This window comes from Onychostoma macrolepis, chromosome 06, assembly GCF_012432095.1.
Source record: "Onychostoma macrolepis isolate SWU-2019 chromosome 06, ASM1243209v1, whole genome shotgun sequence".
Lineage (NCBI taxonomy): Eukaryota > Metazoa > Chordata > Actinopteri > Cypriniformes > Cyprinidae > Onychostoma > Onychostoma macrolepis.
The window spans coordinates 22,525,029-22,546,964 of record NC_081160.1 but is presented as its reverse complement, the minus strand read 5'-3'; the positions used below and the strand labels follow the sequence as shown (position 1 = coordinate 22,546,964).

The 21,936-nt window shown below is 36.6% G+C and overlaps 2 protein-coding genes across 6 annotated transcripts in view; one reads left to right on the top strand and one right to left on the bottom strand.

Annotated features, from left to right (window-relative positions):
* Window positions 1-21,936, bottom strand: part of gabrb3 (gamma-aminobutyric acid type A receptor subunit beta3) — an 86,350-nt gene that overhangs the window by 47,456 nt on the left and 16,958 nt on the right. For 2 of the 4 annotated variants that reach the window (XM_058779540.1, XM_058779538.1), the window contains exons 2-4: window positions 12,468-12,515; window positions 7,697-7,788; window positions 7,506-7,573 (exon numbers count right to left, since the gene is read on the bottom strand). In XM_058779540.1, coding sequence (XP_058635523.1) covers window positions 7,506-7,573; window positions 7,697-7,788; window positions 12,468-12,515 — 208 coding nt within the window. Of the gene's footprint in view, window positions 1-7,505; window positions 7,574-7,696; window positions 7,789-7,880; window positions 8,492-12,467; window positions 12,516-13,582; window positions 13,662-21,936 lie in introns of those variants that run through there. The other 2 variants (XM_058779542.1, XM_058779541.1) reach the window with 2 other exon arrangements.
* gabra5 (gamma-aminobutyric acid type A receptor subunit alpha5) overlaps window positions 8,532-21,936 on the top strand; it is a 39,181-nt gene continuing 25,776 nt past the window's right edge. Inside the window, exons 1-7 of one of the 2 annotated variants that reach the window (XM_058779543.1) lie at window positions 8,532-8,787; window positions 8,953-9,127; window positions 14,294-14,536; window positions 15,084-15,168; window positions 15,382-15,506; window positions 16,711-16,778; window positions 17,181-17,401. In XM_058779543.1, coding sequence (XP_058635526.1) covers window positions 15,086-15,168; window positions 15,382-15,506; window positions 16,711-16,778; window positions 17,181-17,401 — 497 coding nt within the window. In that variant the 5' untranslated portion in view covers window positions 8,532-8,787; window positions 8,953-9,127; window positions 14,294-14,536; window positions 15,084-15,085. Of the gene's footprint in view, window positions 8,788-8,952; window positions 9,128-13,731; window positions 14,074-14,293; window positions 14,537-15,083; window positions 15,169-15,381; window positions 15,507-16,710; window positions 16,779-17,180; window positions 17,402-21,936 lie in introns of those variants that run through there. The other variant, XM_058779544.1, reaches the window with a different exon arrangement.

The following is a 21,936-nucleotide window of genomic DNA, read 5'->3' as shown; positions in this document are numbered from 1 at the left end:
AGGGTAATTTAATACCGCCTGTGCCGGGCCCTCCTCAAGAGAGGCTGTGTAAGCAGCACGGTCCGTTAGATGCAAATTGTATTTAATTCATTTTTATAGAATAGTGTTATATTTTCAACACTTTTTTTGCCTTTTCCAAGTAATCTTGCTGACAGACGTCTTGGAATGGGATACTTCATGCCATAATTCTTGCACTACAGCTCAACTCTATGAGTGAAAATACGCCTCTATGTGTGTAATGACATTCCCATCCCCTGTTTTAAAAAGAGATGAGAGAGGCGTTAGTACAGTAAAGTGTAATGTACATAAGGCAAATCCTTTTTACTCAAGGCACTGGGTTTACCCCACTGACAGCATGAGAGCTTTTAGTCTTTAACAGCCCTGTTACTTCCGGTCTGAAGACAGAATACAGTTGCACGCATTGACATCAAGAGCACAACATTAAAAAGCAGACCTTATTAGACAGTGCATGGATCACATTTCAAGCTGAAGCTATTTGGTTCATAATGTAACACATTTCCATTTACAGAATTCTACAATATTGGTTTTTCACTTGGGCATGTAAGGAGATGTCTACTAAAAAAGCAACTGTGAGGAAAAGGAACATAAACCTGCTTTAAAGGAATGTTCCGGGTTCAGCTATTAAACAACTTCAGCTTGTCCCTCTATTGGTAAAACAAGCAAACAAAGATTGTGCTCACAGTAATGCATTTCCACTGAAAGTGGTACAAATTAATGCACCAAAATAAACTTCAAAATACTTTAAGCATTTACATATGACCTAACACTTTATAACAGATTATACATGTTAAACATGACTAGCCTGAATCACTTACCAATGTTGTTTAAGCAAGGTTATATCCAATCCTTAAATTTTTACAACCATGTAAAGCTGGGATATAGAAAGAGATGTAATTTATCTATGCTTAAAGTGATCTTTACATTAAACAAACTCACCCTCAAGAACACATAACAGTAGTTTAATCTACCTAAAACAATAACCACACCTCTAAAATTATGATTTAGGAAACTTTTCAGCTCAAACAACACATTTTGATAGAAAAAAATTATAGAAATCATTACCAAGTAAAGCTTCAATTAGTTAACACCCACTGTAACATAAAGCTGGTTTCTAAGTCTGAACATCCCTTTCATAAACATTTAAAGTTGGTTATTATTAGACACAACTGAATTAACTGACTTTTCTGTAACTTTTTTTCTGTAGACAATTCCATAAACATGACTTCTGTTTGTTGAAATTATCTTCAGTGCAATTATTGGCAATGTTGTTGTAGAAATGTTGTCTTAGCAGCTGATTGAAATAAGTTTAAATTGAAATACAAAATTACTAAAACTAAAACTGAAATACAACTGAATACAAACAAAAAACTGATAAAATGACAAAGGCACATAACATTACTAAAACTTAAAAATGAAAGCAGAAACTTCAAGAAGTAAAAATTAAAGCCAATTCAAAATATTAATAAATACTGTAATAATATATGAATACTACTAAAATATCACTGTTTTGTGGTAATCAATATGCTACACAGATCATAGTCTTCTTAGAGTCTTACTTGTACTGCATCAGAAACATTGGTGTAACTTTCAAGAACAAACTTCAGGGTATGATATGATTAGACCACAACTGCCACAGTAAAGAGTGATTCTTTTAGAGCTTGAGTAAAAACCAATGAAGATGTTCAGAGGAAACCCAGGGAAAACAGCAAAAACAAGCCTCTGGGGTAAAAATCTGGAAAGCATCTCAGTGTAACAGCCTTGTCTCAGACTACATGCTTGAATGCTGTGGGGAAAGCACAAATTCTCCTGTAATGTCTATCCATGTCACTACAGAACCTCTGGGACTGTTACTTTTGTCATATAAAGTGATGGCAAGACATTAGAAAAACATCCACTTCATTGATTTCCTTCTTCTTGGTTTCATTAACACACGCACAAACTAAAATCTTGATGTGTTTCATGTCCGTATCTGGCACGTCAGTCTAGCTAATGAGGTACCACAATTTAACGTTCAACACACACACACACATGCGCACACACTGCCTGCCCACCTGACACTCTGCAAGAGCGAGCCTCATTGCCATGGCAGCTGGCTATTTATACACTATGCCACACAATCAGGCCTTGTCACAGTCAACAGGGGTGTAAGAAAAGCCGTGGATATGTCAGTCAATCAGGACACGTTTTCCTGTGACTCACTGGCTAATGGCAAGAGTTAACAGGTTGGACTAATCATGGCTGGATGAGGCAGTTGTGCAATTCTGTCACTATATTACCTCTATCAATCTATCACACACATCACATACAGTTACACCTGCACTTGAACAGTCTAAATGTCAACATTTGAGCATCATTTACTCCTTTCTGTTTTGTAAAATAGACAGGAGAAATACTGACACCTGACTCCACTGAGGGGGTCAGGATTTGGGTAGCATGGCCCCATTAGCCTATATTTGCAGACGATACATACATACTGTTCTGGAAATCAAGATATTTCTTTTTTTTTTTTTAACATTATAAATGTCTTTACTGTGACTTTTGATCAACTGAATGCATCTTTGCTGAAAAAATGAATACAAATAACAAATAAATAAATAAACAAACAAATAAAAATAAATTAAAAGTATATAAATAAATAAATCTTGAAATTAAAAGAAATTGCATCACTATAACTGTCTATAATCTTTTAAATAAAAAGGTGTTTTCAGCTGTAACTAAAATATTTTAAAACTGTATACTTAGTGTCTGTGTCTGGATTGAAGTTTACAGAGACACAGGAGGGAAAAAAAATAATTGAATCCGCACAAGTCAACAAGCAAAGTTCTATTCTGCATTCAAATTTGAAAAAACTCTGCTCTGATATAAAAAAAAAGAGCTATTCAAGCTGCTGTGTTGAAGAACAATACATTTTAAAGTCAACCTGGGGTTGAGGAAATTCAAAATAGCTGAAATTCCTAAATCCTTTGGTGTTGTCAGCCACACTTACAGGAAAATCTGCACTGAACACTCCAGGGGCCTGTTATTGAAATTAACCAAACACAAAATGAAAGCTGCTTCATCTGACATATTGACAGTGTAAGGTCCTGTTGAATATGTATGTGTGTGCCTGACTATAAATGTCCAAGTAACAGAATTTAATTGTAAAAGTACAGTAGCATCTGGTAAACATGTAACATAGTAATATGTCTGTCAAAAAATAATAATAATAATAATATATATATGTTTGAAGTGAGTTCTGAGTAAAAGTGTACTATTAATCTCATAAATTGTCTTATGTAGCATGATGCTAATGTTAGCGCTAATGCAGCTGCAGAACAGGTCCAATTCCTCTTCATAATACATTTTGTCATAATACTTCATAAGGTCGCAAGAAAATGTTTTTTTTTGTATTTATTTAGAAATACCCTTGATAATAGATAATGGGATTGAAGGATGTGGCTTGGTAAACGTTTTATTGCCAGTATAAAGGCTGATAATGGCTGAATAAAAACAAAAGAATAATGATAAAAGAATATCAAGGATTATGTCTCATAGCCGGCGGAAGTGTGAAAGGTTCTGTTTCCTTAAACTAGTTTCATGCATTTCTTTTTCAACACATTTACAGGTAAATCCTAGTATTTTAAATTTGCGATTAATCATGATTAATCACAGCCCGTGACTGTGATTAACGCGATTAAATTTTTTAATCGATTGACAGCACTAATTATATTATATTCTGTGTTAGATAAGGTTAACAACTGATGTACTTAAGTTGTAACAAACTGTTAAATTAGCCTATGTCAAGACCTCAACATATGCAAATTCCTTCTTAAATCATATACACAAAATAAGCATGAGCATTTCAGCACCATGGACAGCGACATTTGCCTGTATACACTAGCGGTAAAAAGATTGAAATAATTACGGTTTTTTTTTAATGCTCACCAAAGCTGCATTTATTTGATAAAATATTCAGCAAAATATTTAATAGTGTGAAATATTATTATTAAATTAAATTATTATTTAAATTAATGCCATTTTAATGAATTTTTAATACATTTTAAAATGTAATTTATTCCTTTGATGCAAAGCAGCCATTACTCCAGTTTCCGGTGTAATATGATCCTCCAAAAATCATTCCAATATGCCGATTTGATGCACAAGAAACATTTCTTATTATTATCAATGCTGAAAACTGTTATCACATTTTTGTAGAATATTTAACACACTACCATGAAAGGTTTTGGGGTAAGATTTAAAAAAAAAAGAAAAAATAGACAAGGATGCATTCAATTATTAAAAAGTGACAGTAGAGACATTTATAACGTTATGAAATAGCATTTTCAAATAAATGCTATTTCAATAAATAAATTGAACTTTCTAGTCATCAGTGAAACCTGAAAAACAATTTACACAAAAATATTACGCAGCAAAAACACATTTATAACAATAATAACCATTATTAACAAATGATCACCGATAACTGATAACTGAGCACTAATATTATTAATAATAAGAAACTTCTACACTGATAATCAAGAAATGCTTATTGAGCTTTAAATAAGCATATTAAAATGCATCACATGACACTGAAGACTGGAATAATGGCTAATGAAACGTTACAGGTATAAATTATATTCAAACAGAAAACAGTTCTCTTTAAGTGTAATAATATTTCAAAATATTGCTGTTTTTACTGTATTTTTGATCAAATAAATGCAACCTTTGTAAGAATAAGAGACTTCTTATTAAACATAAAAAAATAATAATTCCAAACTTTTGACCAGTAGTGCATAATCCATTTCCCTTCTCACATTCAACTTTGATGCATATATGAATGCATACTAAGATACTTTTTTTCCCCTTTCTCACCATTTCTATAGTAAGCAAACATGCACTCAATCATATCACTTCAAAGATAATCTCAAGAGAGATGAACTATTCCATACAGCCTGCATAAGCAGTCATGTATACACAGGCAGAGTGTGTGCGCCGACGTGCACGGATATGCCTCTGCCGGTAATGTTTCATATTGCTCTCTATTCCTGTCACTCCCTGGATGCTTAACTGTCTCACAAAATAATAATCACACTGACTGCTGTAATCCCTACTGTGCACAGAGGTTTCCCTGATATCCCCACTGTGCTGGGTTGCGTTGAGCTTTGCTGAGCTGAACCAACCCCCGCCACACACATACACACATCCTCGTCCTGCCTGGATCACTGCTATTAACAATACCGGCCAAGTAATCCTAATTTGTACCTCTAAATAAAGCTAATCCATTGTACAGAAATAACTAATCTGTAAAGAGCAAACACCATTCTTAGGCGGGAAAATCCTGTTAGCGTCTGCTTGATTACCTTACCATTAGACTTCCCGTGCAAAAGCGCTCTAAGTTCAGTCACATGGCTAACCTCATCAACCGGGCTAATGTCTGCAGCACTGTTGATTTCAGCTACAAATTGAGTTAATATTTCATGCTGACAGGATCAGTTTTACTCCATGGGAGAACTAACTCTAAATGTGGCTATAGTGAATAATTCACATACCTGATAAGACTAAGCGTGGCTGCGTTTAATTATTAATGATCTTAATATTGCAAAATGCACTGATCAATGCATCTCTACAGTGAGTGAGAGAAGTGAGTGAAAGGAAAGATGTGGGCAGAACAGTTGGGCTGAGTGGCATTACATTACAGACAGCTCCAATCAGAGCAGCGCACATCTCACATGACAACAAGTACTGGATGATGCAATAATGAGTTTGGAGGGGTTTTTTTTTCTTACAGATAGAACTAAATCAAAAGTAATACAAGCTAAAAGCTCATTAACCTGGAAAATCAGCTAGATTTCAGAGAGAGCTATTAGGGAAGTTTGTTTCTGCCATGGGATAAAAAAAAAAAGATAACTGCAACTTTATCTCTCACAATTCAGACTTTTTAAGTCAGAAGTGAGAGATATAAATGCATAATTTATAGATATAAACTTGCAATTCAGGGGTAAAAAAACTAAACTTGGCTTTTAAATTTTTTTTTTTAAAGTCAGAATTGTGAGATGTAACAGAATTCTGAAAAAACTCACAATTGTGAGATAGAAACTCAGAAAGTCAGAAATATATCTGAATTTATATCTCGCAGTTCTGACTTTCTCAGAATTGTGAGAAAAAAAACTGAATTGTGAGATGAAAAGTCAAAAGTACCTTTTTATTATTATTATTTTTAATCTGTTGCAGAAATGGTCTTCCACAGGATATGAAGTAATTTTTCAAGCTGTAAGAGTAAGATTCTCTGTGACTGCGTGGGTTATGTGCCTTTCACTTCTCTGAGATCCAACGGGCGTGTTTGGGGGTAATCTAGGATTAGAGCACCTTGTTCAAACTCTCACCTTTAAAGGTAAGACCACAAGTGACAGACATCAAACCTCTAGCACACATATCCTCTAATTTGACACAATGGCAGAGCGAATCAAAGCCAGTGTATCTGAGATCAGATTAAGCCTTCATAAATAATACAATATGAGAACGGCCATGTCAAAAACTGAAAATAAAGTGCAAATATGTCAGTTTTGAACCACACTGTAACTGACACACAGTATCATGCTACCCAGATGAGGACAGATACTGAACAATTTCATCATCATATCAGTGTCCATCAACTTTAGAACTGTACAAGCACAGGTCCAAGTGACTGATGATCACCTCTTGTGTCACAGCCTTTAGCATATGTGCCCATTCCCTTGTGGCACTCTAAGCTGACAGCATCTTCCACTCAGTGCCCAGGTGAGAGGGCTAACCCATCTGCATATCCATGACTGTGAAATGGACACGGTGACCATGGAGACAACCCGGTCTCATATGCTGATGTGGACATGGACCATTGAGGACTTTTGATGCAACATTTCTGACAGGTATAATCAAATCAGCCTGAGTTCTACAGTCGAAATAAAGTCTAAATGTAAGTATAGATACACAAATGTAACAAAGTCACCATAGACTTCATATTGTATCAACTAATGCTCCAAATCAAACTTTTATCTATGTTGTACATGAAACAACTGTGCTCACTGTCTATCAATGAACCGTAAACACTTTAATACACCCAGTAGTCGCAAACTTTGACTGTCAAAAAATACATTGATACAGTTTCTGGTTCCAAAACAAGTAGGATATCTTTCAAGTTTTTTTTTCAAAGTGCTCATCTGACATTGGAAGTGATTTGCTGGTGCTGCTCTCCAGCATGAAAGCATTAACATGATGAGAAAACACCACATCCTCCACAATGTAGTACTGAAAGGATTTTAATATTAAAAACACTTCCCTTACTAGACCTTGGCACTAAAACAGATTGAGCAAAGCTCACAGGCAGATGAAACTAAGCTATGAGATTTCAGCACCATGGACAGTGCCATTAAACGCTCCTTCTGGTACATAGAATGATAGTGTGGTGTCCAAAGGTCTGCTAACTTATCAATGGCCCAATAAATAATTAAAGATATAAACAGACATACCATGTTGACCTCAGACACCATGTCTATGCTTGCCACATCGATGCTCATGCCAACTGCGACCGGTGCACCTTAAATGAGAAGAAAAACTTAATCCTCAAGTTCACTGAAAGCATTTATTTAATGCTAAAAACAATCCTGACATACTTATGCAACCTTAAAAGTAAGAAATAATGACGTGAGCAACATCATACCTCCAAAGTCTGGTCGAAGACGAATGTCATAGCCTTTCAAAAGCTTATCCACGGTCTCTTTGACAAAAGACATGTTTCCTGGTTCATTGGCGCTGAAAAGAAATAATAAAGAAGGTTATTTCCATCATATTAGAGCCCAGGAGGTCTATGCTCTCGCGCCATGGTCTCCACCAGCTCTTTTTACCTTTGAGCACAGCACATCACTGCCACAATTACCGGTAATGAAAGAACACCAAACAGCCTTCGTTTCTGTATTCCAAACATTCCTTATACTCTTTCAGGCAAGGAATCGAGCGACAAAACGGACGTTGTAAGGTTTCCTTGCGTAGGTAACAGGTTACGTTATTCCATCAGTGGGTCTTTGCTAAAGAACTCCAATTACTGTCAAACGCGCATAAACAAATCGCTGCGATCCGGGTTTTCGCTCTCTTGCGGAGACTGCGTTATTTGGTTAGGTGTTCGGTAAATACAATGCATTTTGCCCAAGACACTACCGGAGCTTGAAGCAGGGGAGTCGGTGTTTGGGGCTCAGCCAGATCTCCATCCTTCGGTTTTGACGCCCGTAGCTGTGCTGTCCCGAATCTACACCCTCTGCTGAAGTCTCAGTCTTACGCCTCTTTTTATGTTTCAGCTACAAGCAAAGGACTTATTTTTCCCATATACCCAACAACATGCGCCTGCTATTAGATGTTCGCTCGGGAAAAACGTGTGAATTGGAAACTGAAAAACTGAAACTGAAAGTTCGGCTATTGATTCGACAACTGATGACCGAGACGACCCGAGTGTGATGAAATTGCTATGTGAGCACGAGGACTTCACTATAAGTAAAGTGGTCACGTGACATTCCACAACCTTCGCCGCGAAGGGGTTTTTGTTTGTGTGTATCGCGGAGTTTATTGAAATAATTCTTTCTACGGGTCAATTCAAACGAAAAACTTAACTATACATCGTTCAACACTTGTGATTTCGTCAGGTTCATGATCTAGTAAAAAAAAAAAAAAACCTATATACACTTGAGTAAAAGTTGAAGAGAACGACTGGGAAGGGTTTCCCCACTGTTTTACTCTTCGTTCATGGAGAGCATTAAAACGGTAAGTATTTTAGGCGATTTATTCATAAACAGCTCCTGTATTTTGCCATTGTTGCTGGTGGGTGTTCATTTGAAATTTTTGTCAGGAGAAAGCAACCTACAACAAATCCGCAATGATGATTGAGTCACGACTTCTTGTGTTGCAAATTCTTCATTTGCTGTTCAGGTAGACATCATCGGTGGTTTCTTACTATGACTTGAACGCGGAAAGTCAGGACCACAAGTTGGGGAGGGACCATGAAAGTATTGATTCGTTTCCTCAGTATTTTTCAACAAAATTTCTGTGATCACAGACGTTTGACTACAACGAGAATGTTCAAGAAACAAAAGAAAATTTGCAAGTAGGTAACCAGTGGTACCACTTTCTTATAGATGTACACCTCACATATATAGAATAGCACAAAAACTTAGTTTTGGTTTAATATGCATTTAGGGTGTGCAATCAATCAATCAATCAATCAATGTTAAGTTGCTACTCAGTTCATTCCTTCCATTTGAGTGTTATGGGCACTAGTAATCTCTCCTCTCTCAGAGAAGATCATTTCAACTGCACGTCTGCTATAACAAGGTATGGTGGTATCAGATATCTATTTTATTAGAACATTACATTTATTAGGACATCTCCTGTACTGTACCTCTGCGTGTGCGCACGCATACTAATAGTGATGAACAGAACATCATGTGACAGAGTGGAAGAAGAGTAATTCTGCTTTATTGACACCTTCTGTGATACAATCAATCTGATATATTACTTGTTCTCACTACCACTCCCCATCAATGGATATTAAGGCTCCTACATTTAGCCTCTAGACAATTTTATTATACATAATCAGATTTTCAGTGAGGCTTGACAGTCTGCTGGAGATTAAGCACAAGTGTAATGGCTTCTACCAAGCTTTAAAAACTCATTAAACTAATCCTGTTAATTTGACCTGTGTTCAAAAAACTGGTCCGCATTGTTCTGACTGAATGGAAAGGCTGTTTACGAGAGCTGTTGGTGGATTTGACACGGTCAGTGGTTGAAGTTAGTAGCCTTCTTAAATCCCTCACGCTGCATTAAGACTGTAGTGTGCGGACTGATGCCGCCCTAATGCTTTTAGAAGCAGACGCCGGATGCAGAGGGATGTGGCTGTGCTTCCTGGTACTGTTTCAGAAGCTTTATTCCAGAGAGGCCAGGGTTGAGACTCCACTAAGTTGTTATTGGATCCTTGTTCTTCTTGTGCCCTCTGGTACATTCTGTTAGTATAGCAATATTTAGCTTTTGATTCGCTGCCTGAAAAGTGTTAGGAGTACATTAGTCTATAATGATAGATATATTCAAACCCTCCTCATTTTTTATTGATAGCAAATCTTGTTTAATCTATTTTAGGACAGTTGGTCCTGTCTGTGCCAGGATTACCATTCACTGAATGGCTTTTAAATTCCGTTTCAGTTTTGAGTTTGAACTCGATAAGAAATTTGAATTGAGGTACCGAACACAACCCAGAATTGCAATTTGAAAGGAAATAGAATTAAGTCACACCACCATTATTTATATAGTGCTTCAAACAATAGAGATGGTTCAATAACAGAGAAGCAACAGTAAATTAAAATAAAATGAACTGAAATTTAAATTCATATAACAGTAATGTTAAGTAGAAAATCAAAGTTTATCAAAACTTTCAGTGTTGGCTTGGCAAGTGTTTTTCTTTCTTTCTTTTTTTTAACTTTAGGTTTGATAGATAGACAGACAGATAGATAGATGTTTTGAAATGAGACTAACAGAAATTTTATATTTAATTTATGTGTTTAATCTTATTTATTCAATTTACATTTTTACTTTTTTTTTGTGGACTGGGTGAATATACACTACATTTCCCAGAATGCATTACCTGTGTTGAATTGCAATTCAGTAAATTTATTTTCGCATCATTACATTTCAAAGTTCTCTAGGGCTGCCCAGTTCATGAACTGGCAAGATATTAATCATTCAGTTTTGAATTTTGTAACAACCCGTTTCTGTACAGAACTAAAAGTCATAGAATCATGTCAAGTGTACTTTTTTCACCTTTTAACCTCAATGTTGGGATTAATAGAGTATAAAGTATTTAATATCATTGCAAAAAAAAGTTTCTGGGAATTTCTTTGTCGCCATACATATAGGAAATGATTTCTAAGCTTCTTGCAGTATAAACGTTTATGAAGAGCAGCTAATATAAGGAGAGAGATGGAAAGCGAGGGTAGCTCTGAACAGCACTTACCCACACACACCCACATCCCATCATCCAAACAAAGCACTCCACTCACACATCATCTGCAAATGCAAAGGCTCCTCAGTGTGTGGGCTGAGCAAATGGCACCAAGTCACGGTCACACACCAAGCCAAATGCTTTTAAAGTAACACTAGTCAAACAGACTGTGGGAGGACTGGAACCTTTTACTATGATCCCTGTCTTTGCCTTTAAAATGACCCGTGTCCTCTGACCCCTCTAATTGTGAGGTATAAGGCCGTGTCCACAAGTTCACAAGGCACTTTGCTTAATTTCACCCACTGGACTATCAAAGCGGTTTTCTGATCTACTGTAGGGTGATGTAGTATCACAAAAAGGGAGGAAAGAAAACATGGTTGCACTGGCTTCCATTGAAAGGGCTTTTCCTTCCATTTGTGTCAAATTGCAGATGCAGAAGACCTCTCTCCTCTGCACGCCCCCACCACCCCCTCCAGATTAAATGGACACAGATAAATAGATCCTCTGGATGTAGTGAATATTGCACTGTGCTGAATGAATAATGTATGTACATGGCTGACATTGCGGGTCTGATTTGTTTTAGATTGAGACAGAACTCTGCAAATTCACTCATAATACCTATTGAAGGATTCAGACTCCTGTGATGCTACAGAAGAGATGCATAGATGCCTCCTGAGACGTTAAAGGAATAGTTCACCTAAAAATGAAAATTAGCTGAAAATGTACTTACCCCCAGGCCATTTAAGATGTAGATGTGTTTGTTTCTTCATCCCAACAGACGTGGAGAAATGTAGCAATTATCTCACCAGAGATTCTCTGTGATGAATGGGTGGCATCAGAATGAGAGTTCATACAGCTAATAAAAACATCACAATAATCCATAATAAGGCTTCCTTTAGTCCATCGCCTGTAATTCTCTTACATCAAAGTCCACCAACATATTTATTTGAAACAGTTTAGGACTGTTTTTTGCTTGTTAGCTGTGTTAGGTCTGTGCATATTTCTCCCCTGATACAGATTAGACATTTTTTTCCACTGGAGAAATCAATAATATGGATAGAGGAATCGTATTTTAGGAAACAATGGTTTGAAGTTAAAAACATTTTAATGATGGATTTGTTTATTACAAACATGCAGCTTTTCACTTTACATGTTAATAGATGGATTGAAGTTAAATTGTAGATTATTGTTATGTTTTTATCGGCTGTTTGGACTCTGATTCTGGCGGCACCCATTCACTTCAAAAGATCCATTGGTGAGCAAGTGATGTAATGCTAATTTTTCCGAATGCATTCATATGAAGAAACTCACCTACATCTTGGATGGCCTGAGGGTGGGTACATTTTCAGCTAATAATAATTTTTGGTTGAAAAATTCCAGCGTGCAGTAAACAATACGTAGTGTAAAATGCTATGAAATTTACTTTATTTATCATACACATTGAGTAACTTACCTTGTGTCATAGATTGCAAACAGCTTTTTATTCCCATCCACTGCATTCCTGCAAAACAGAGGGAGGTGATGTTACTATTCCCATCATTCAATGCCCTGTTACTAATTTTAGAATAAACACAATAAAACACAATGTGTAAACAATTGTGATGTTTCTAATTCCCAAAAACATTTCCAAATATATTACTTTTAACATGTCTTGAGTTCCAATTGTGTCGTTCTGTTAACCTTTGTTATTAAAGATCTGTTTAACATGAGCACATACAGTACACCCCCCCCCCCACACACACAACTAGATCAGGATTATCAGATGCTCGCAGGACACAGGTGGACTGTAGAAGTAACAGCTGCTCTCGTGTGAAAATCTCTGGAGTCCACATCAATAAAGTCAATCAGCAGTCAGACAAAAGCACTTCAAAAATGAATTAATCCCCAAAACATGACTACAATATCATATTATACCTACACAACAAAACTGTCTGTAAAATCTTCATGAATCTAGAAATTATCTCGTCCTAACGGATACATGTTTCCACCCCCCTCAATAGCACTGTGACCATTAAAGCCAACCCAAAGCAGATGTTTAATTTACTCGCTTGAATCAAAGACTCTTTGGTTCTCTTGCTGTAAACCAAGAGATTACTTTATTCTAGATACCCATATCGAGTGTGTTTTACTGGGATTCTTTAATACACATGCTTGTTTTATATTTAAAGTTATAATATGAATACTTTTAAATTAGGATTTTGCATAAATCACTAGAACAGTCCTGTGCCACATTTTTGTGTGATGTGTACGACATTTAAGACATTTCCCAGATGTCCTGTCAGCCCAAATCAGCAATAGGGTGTCATTTATAAAAGAAACTAGTTCAATAAGTTATTTTCACTTATGCACAACATGAAACTGGAGCAGGTAGAGCTTTTTAAGTTTTTCATTTATCGACTGAAGCACTGCAGTGATAGTCAGCACCAGAAAAAAATGGGATTAGAGTTCCCTCTGATGGCTGTCCTCATTACTACTCGTGCCTTTTATAAAACAATAATCAACTCTACTCCCGCAAACCATTTTGAATCTAGTCCTATCAAATCAATATTATGCATCTTTGACTGATACCTTGATTACTTATAGGCTTCACACATGCTTTAATTTATCCTCAGGACGATTCTCTAATTTACAACCCGTTTTAATTGAGTAGGCTAAAACTGATACTTTTAAACCATAAATATCCCCAGTGGAGATATAATAGTCCGCGCGTAGAGGAAGCCAGTCTTCATTAAACAGCCTGGCGCAGGGGGTCTGCCTAGGGGTAAACGCTCGCGCGCAAAATGCCAAGTAAGCAGAATTGTTGGGAAATCCGCTCATTTTCTAGCGTCCGCGCTCGTAACGCACGCCGGCGCTGGGGTAATCGCGCTTTTCTCTGAATAAGCTCAAACAAGATAAGTTTCAAACCCCAACGGCCGCTCAAATTTCCCTCGGGGGGTAATTATGCAGCGCGCGCAGAGGTGACGTCCTATTACTTTGGTCCCAAACACGAACAAATGCCACTAGAGTGACAGTCGGGATATAGAGTGGGGAGAGCAACGGACGTCCAAAACGGCGACCCGGTAAGCGGAGAACCCTGTTAAACTCTGTAACGCTTGAACGGTTGCGCAGATAAGCGTTGAGATGTCGTACACTAGGCTACCTCAGAAGGAAGAAGGGGGAAAAAGTAATGGTCTGTTAAAGGGGATGTGTTGACTGGAGGGGGAATAGGGGGAGAGAGAAAACAAAGACTGTTTTAAGGGCTGTTGTGCTGTCTGGTTACTGTCGTTCAATTGGATTTAGGAGTGATGAAGAGGTCTTTGGGATGCGGGGGAAAGGAAGGGATGCTGTGCAGCGGTTCTTCAGTCACTGAATCGTAAGAGAGGACGGAACAATGAGCCTGTATGGTTAAGACTGGATATATCTGAAGAACAACGCATCACACTACTGCTGTAAGCTGAACGTTGCGGGATTTTGCTCACTGCTTCAAAAGGAATTCATTGCAGTTGTTCAACGTGGATCCACTGCACCATTCAGGTATTTAAGGTAAGATACGAGGCTTTTACTGTACACTATCTCTGCTCAACTCTGCTTTGTAGGACTCGCTATAAATGTTCGACAAGTTTATACGCCAGAGGCTGTTAAAACTATGAATTACAGCTGCTGCAAACTCAGCGCTCCTACAGCTTTTACAAACGATCACGTTGAATGGTTGTAAACTGGCATTCAGGGGACATGCACAAAAACAGAGAACGGATTCTTGAATTGCGTAAAAATAAATAAATAAATAGTTTAATTAGTAAATGATCAAATTACATTATGGCTAAAATAAAATAAAGACAGCATTGTATTTGCATCAATAATTATAATATTAATAAAGTATTTGGTTAACACTTTTGCTTAATTGCTTTCATGATTTGTGTTGTTTTTTAGTTTACTGGTCATCCTATTTTTTGTTTTTTGTATGCACCCCAAAACTTTATCTTTCCCTCTTAATTTTCTTTTTAAATTAAAGTGTGCATAATTCAGTTTCCTGGAGAATGGTCAGATTATCATAGTGCTGGATTGAACTCCCTATGCTGGACTTTTGCAGGCATGGGATATGGACCACATTGCAGCGCTAAAATGAGAAGTCTGTGGGTCGGTGTTTTGTTCATGACTTTCACCTGCCATCTGAGGTAGATTGCATGTTTAACGTGTAACTTTCTTTCTTTCTTTTTTTTTTTTTGTTAGTTTATTGCAGGAGTCAGTTAATGTTAAATATCATATGTCTATAATTAATTCATGCTGATTCAAATTTCCAGACCACTATATCATTGTGGTCATGTTTGAAAGGAGGATGGGAGTTAATACTTGCAGTTATTAATTATCTTTGTGGTCTTGTGCATCAGCCTTTCCCAGACTACTACAGGGATTCCTAAAGAGTCAGAGCTCAATGATAACATCACAGTTTTCACACGAATCCTGGATGGATTGCTGGATGGCTACGATAACAGACTGCGACCTGGGCTTGGAGGTAAACTGCCTAGATACCATTTCCATCTCTAAAACCTGATCTGTAGCAAAATCGTGCTTTAGTGAAAGGTGTTTTTTCTTTGTATATTAATGGCATTTATGTCTGGCATTGACCTCCGGGAGTTATTCTGAAAAGATGTGTTCAGATAAAGGCAGATGGTTTTTGAAAAACAGAGAGAACGCCTGCACATTCCATCGTGACAGCAGCATGAAGGACTTTCATTAAAAAAAGAGAGAGATGCTGCTTCTATTGAACCCACTAACTGGAAGGAAAAGTACATAGAAAAGAAAAAAAATCTGTGTTTTTATACAGCAGATGTTTGCACCGAGCAGAAGTGATGGCTGAAATTGCCTGGTCCTCTGTGAAAATCAAACGGCCACTATTTCCCGGCACTCTCAATTACAGTGTTCTTGCTAGAGACAGAGGTAGAGAGAGAGAGGGTGAGAGAGGGATATGAATGTGGCTGCTGACCTTGAGAAAGCTATCGTTCTTTTCCAAAGGTGCAGGTTCATTGTTCTCAGAGGTCGAAAGCATGGCAGAGAAAGAGAATAAACACAGGCTGCTCTGTTTCCATGTGAGAGAGTTCAAGGGAGCACATCTCATAACTGTAGCTGCAGCAACGTGATGTCAATTGACAAATGATGGCATTGGACTTGATTTAGTACCTTGAAAAGGAAAGTGCAATCAGGCAGATGAAATTAATTGCTTTTCATTTAAAAAATGAATGCAACTAAATAATGGGGCTGAATCAAAGCATACTTCAGTGGAAATTCTGTATATTTTTATATTTTATTTACACATAATATATATTTACTTATATACTTTAATGGAAATTCTGCACATATATGTATTTCATTTTTAATAGTTTTTGTTTTTTAATATATGTCTAGTTTTTTTAATTTTTTTTTTAGTTTTAGTTATTTTAGTATATAAAGTTAAACTAAATTCAAATGAGAAATGTTACCTTGGCAACTAGTTGAAATAATATATGTATATTTTTTGTATTATATTTTATTTCAGTTAATGTTAATTTTATTTTATATATAACATAAAGTTTTTTTTATTTTAGTTTCAGTTATAGTTTTAGTTAACTATAATAACTATATCTATGTATTTATGTATCTAACTATGTATGCAATGACCAAAATTGAACTTGATCAAAAAAAAAAAAAAAAAAAATCACAATTTGTTTTTGATTTTACAGAGAAAGTGACAGAAATAAAGACCAACATCTTTGTGACCAGCTTTGGACCAGTGTCAGACACTGAGATGGTAAGTATTTCAACCATATCTTTCTTCATGAAGAAACACCATTCATTAACCTCTACAGCTGGAAATTCCCACCCGAGATCTTTCATCCCCTCGTTAAATATTGCCTCCATCTGTAACATCACTTCACCTCTGCAACATTCCCTTATAATCTGCATGCAATATCTCAGGCAGGTCACAGTACGATCTGATGAATGATATTATTGTTCATTTTTATATTCAGTCACGTGACACATTTGATTCTGCCTTCAGGCAAGGTCGTTGCTGTAATTGATGGGCCACTGGAGAAAAAGTTTATGGGGAGGCCTCAGTGGGCCCCTCCTCCTCATCACAGGACCTGGGGTCCCTCACAACGACCCTGCCTTCAGGTGCACACTAATGACACTAACGTTTTTCTTCCAACAGGAATACACCATTGATGTGTTTTTCCGTCAAAGCTGGAAGGATGAGCGTTTGTGTTTCAAGGGGCCGATGGAGATGCTACCTCTGAATAACCTGCTGGCCAGTAATATCTGGACACCGGACACCTTTTTCCTTAACGGCAAAAAATCCATTGCTCACAACATGACAACTCCTAACAAGCTTCTGAGACTGAAAGATGATGGGACATTGCTGTACACCATGAGGTACCAGTTTAAGCTATAACACCTTGTCATTTCACAGCATGTGAACTGCTGTGTGCATGAATGGATTTGAGTAGTTATGGGTAGTACAGTTACACATTTGACCTTCATCTCATTTATGCCCTCCTCACCCCTGTTTTTCACTGTTGAACCCTCTGCCATGTGACAGATGTGTTAAGCACACATGAACTCGGCTCCCGCTGAACTCAGCATCTCATGTTCCACATCGTACAACCTCAGCGGGAATGTTCAGTTTGCCCCTGCTAAAGCTTTAGCAGATTTCTCTCAATACATTTTTTCCCAATGCTGTTACATCAGTTATCTATCTATCTATCTATCTATCTATCTATCTATCTATCTATCTATCTATCTATCTATCTATCTATCTATCTATCTATCTATCTATCTATCTCTATCTATCTGCTTGCCCTTCAACATTTTCACAGGCCCCAACACAAAATATTACAAATAAATGTATGTTTTTTTTTCTATTTTGTTTCATTTAATTTGTAAAATTATTTAAATGTAATTTGGAAAATGATGGTATACATGGCAAAATGTTACTGATTATTTTGTAATTTTAAGTCCATTATTACCGATGCTACCAAGACTAATCTAATCAAGACTAATGTGTCATTTTTGCACTTAAAAAAAACATTTATTTTATCCGCCTAGATAATTTTGCCTAGTTTTCAAGTTCAATTTTTTTAAAACTTTGAATTGTGTACTGAGGTTCCAGAGGCAAATTACAATTTTGTTGACACTTCACGCACATTTTATTCATAAAATGTACCTACTGCATCTAGTTTATTTTGGTTACTCTTTGTGCCCTGAACCAGTCATCCAAGGGTGTTCCAACCTAAGGGTGTTCCAGAGAAAAAGCAAGACGGGGTGAGACAAAGCAAGAGATAGAAATAAAGGAAAAGGAGAAAGCATAAGAGGGCATGTGGCTGTATGTTTTATGCCCCTGTTGTTGAGTTGTTCTTCACAGACTGTCTGCTCCATTACTCGCAGTATCAGGGCAGAGGGAGAAAACACGCACGCACACACTTACAATCACACACAAACAGTTTCTGCTCGACATGCTATCATCAGCAACAATCTACTGCCAAGCACTGAACACTGCTGTGTTAGTGCTGTATAAAAGCCGCTATTGTTGTTCTCAAATGGCATCAATACTAAATCCTCTCTGATTCTCAAGAATCTGCTTGAGTAAGTGCTGAATTTTGAGGAGCGAATTTCGTAAAGTGTTTAGATTGTGGTGGTTATGTATTAGTTGTTTTATTCCCCAGGGTTACAGTTATGATGATCCATTATATAATGAGTTATTAGTTTTTATTAACTCAAATTTAAATGCAAAGAGGGATTTGGCGAGTTTTCCATAGAGGTAACAATTAGATTTCATGTAGTGGGGCTAAAGTAATATAAAATAAATGAAAAAGTCAAAGAAAATGGATCATTTCATTTACATGAAACACATTCCTTTCTCATTTGCGGAGTGTCACTGTTTTTTTTATCTATATTGTGAGACCAATTGCATATTACAAAATTATTAAATTGCTAAAGCCTTAGATAGAGCTGCTTTTTTAGATCATAGATTGAACGAGATCATCAATCAGACATTAATGACTCTGAGAGGAAATGACTCGGAGCATGTCATTTAGAAATCAATGGTGGAGCTATTGTAGCTTGCCTACAATAAACTCTGCCCAGTGTTGCATTTCCTAACAGTACGAACCATTAAAAGGGCCTTTTACCACTCACTAATGCGCACATTGTTTCCGGAAAAGTGATCAGCAGTAAGGTTTTTTTTTTTTTTTTCCTGCTGTGAGATGGAAAGGAGCACCTTAGCTGCCATGAAAAAGCAGGGCAAAACAGTTTCACCACCCACATTCTAAAAGTGGAATGCAGTCTACAGGCTTTTATTAGAGTTAAAAAGGAGGTTATGAGACCGAACAAAAGCGAGATGTTCTAGAAACTGTCAGGACTTCTGAAGGATCTGCCATGTTTTTAAAATAACTTCTTAGATTGAGCTCGATGTTGAGACAAATGGTGCAGTAGGAAAACATACATTGCAAAAATCGCAACTATGAAGTAAACACATTTTTAAACAGAGTCATAACCAACTTAGACATTCAGAGGGACACATCCACCTCAATATTCAAATTAATGGTCGACTAAAATTAATTTTTCAATGAGCGATTGTTAATATTTTACCTTTGAGCCCTCTTAATATTGAATATCCGTTTAGATTTTTTGTGTGTGTACTGCTTAGAATATATATATATATAGTCTCTCTCTCTCTCACTATATATATGGTGTCCACACACACACACATATATGTGTATATATATATAATATATACATACACATACACATATAATAGATCGATGCACCGAAATAAAATATTAAATGACAAAAGAGCACGGTGCAAAAGGCTTTGTGGATATACATAACTGCTTAAAATACCACTCAGTAATGAACAGACATCTGATTCTCCATGATTTTTAAACTACTACTTGACTGTTAATTAATACAAAGTTGTATGTTGTTATGTACACTCATTTCTATATATTGCAATGACACATGCATACTCTGCATATGAAGAGTTCATTTGCAAAAACAGATAATTCTGTTTTTAAAAATGTTCAAAAATCATGTTTTTTTTTAAATCCTGCATTCCAAACTACAGTTGGGTTGTTTTGATTAAATAATAATAACAAAAAAAAAAAAAAAACAAACAAAAAAAAAACAGCTAACTAATAACACAATAAAACATAAAAACATAACACATTAAAAAACATGATTTATGAAAATTAAAATGTGTTTTTGCAAATAAACTCTTCATATACAATCTGAAAGGTAGACACATCTAGGAGTAAAAAAGCACAATCTATTACAATATTATCCCTTTAATGTGTAAAGAAACGGTAAGAAAGTAGTATTTGCATTATTTCTAATTACAGCTTAGGTTTGTATATTACTATAGCGTTGGCACAGAATCAGCCACCGTTATTTAGAGATGCGGACTTCTTCTATAGAACATTCATGTGAAATTTGTAAGACAGCCATAGGAAGAATAGAAAATAGTAATTTATGAGCTTTAATGGGCTATCACAGACCAAATAAAGCTCATCGTCAGGATAAAGCTCTGAGCGCTCATGATTTGTCAAGGCCCCAGTGCCACATCATTTCGTCTCCACATCCAGCAATGCTGATCTCAGCACTAACTGTGTTCAGTAAGTACATAGCGAGCCCTTCGCCTCCCATATGGCTGGTTTTGATAAAGTTGTGTGAGCTGGTCGAATGGAGGTTGAGTTTAGAGGACAGTCCTTCATTTTTCCAATACAGCAATTCATCAGGGAGCTGTCAGAGATGAAGGCCCTGCACTGATTAAGTGAAGGAACAGCGCCTCACGTGTCCCGCCCCATTAATTACATTCTCGCAGGATTTCCAGTCAGAGATACAAGCATGGGCCCTTCAACCCCGGTCTCATCCTCAGATGCGGATGATGGAGGTTTTAAGCAGTTTTAGTAGCGTGGCAATATCAAACCCTTCATTACACTGTCAGCTGAGGGTCAACGCTGACGTCTTATTGCATTGCTTACACCAAACCATTGAATAGGCTCCAGCCGGGACGTTGAGGGAAAGGCGTAATTGCTAGAGGGTGGCATAATATGGTGGCCATCCTGTAGCCATTATGGTAATGCCAGCTATGATCAGCCTTGATCTCATATAATTGCTTTGCTAAATGGCGTTGCTGATGACTTTTGGTTTAGCAGCAGACTTTGAACATTGATTTAAATAGACTTTATGCAACCTGGCTTTGTAAATCTAATGGACGTACTTTGTTGTAACAGGAAATGCCTGAATCCTTCTGGCTGTTCAACAGAGGGACAATAATAATGTGATGCTACTTCCATTTCATATTTCTAATGTCATGTTAGATCACTTATATACTCTATAACATCCAGCAATCAAATTCAGTGGTACTCTCTCAGATAGAATGAATTGATGTTGTACAGTTGCAAAATCCATCTCCATCACATTTAATGTGTTTAGCCTGAGATCTTTTCAGAAAATCATATGGTTATAGAATTAAAAAGCTGTGTTTCATAAGTGGTCCACTAGAGGGGGCTACAGGATAGCAGATTCAGCCATTCAGTTTGTTCTCTCTTGTTCTCTCTGTTGTAACTTTTAACATAAAGACAACTATATGTTTTTACATATAAAGACCTGTTTATATATATTTATATATATATATATATATATATATAATGTAAAGGCTAAGGGAGTGACATGTTTCTTTTGACCAACGTAATTAGTCTCTCAGTATTTTTTTTCTTTCCTTCTTTTGGAAAGTCATAGAAGCACTGACTTCCGGTTCTGAGAACCCCAGGAGGGGGGAAAAAAGGATGAAAAGCAACAATATAATAAACAACATAATTTTATGTAGTTTTAGTTTATCAAATTTAATAACTTAAATTTCATTTAAATTGAATCAGTCTTCACTAGTGTGGTAGAAATTAATGTAGTAT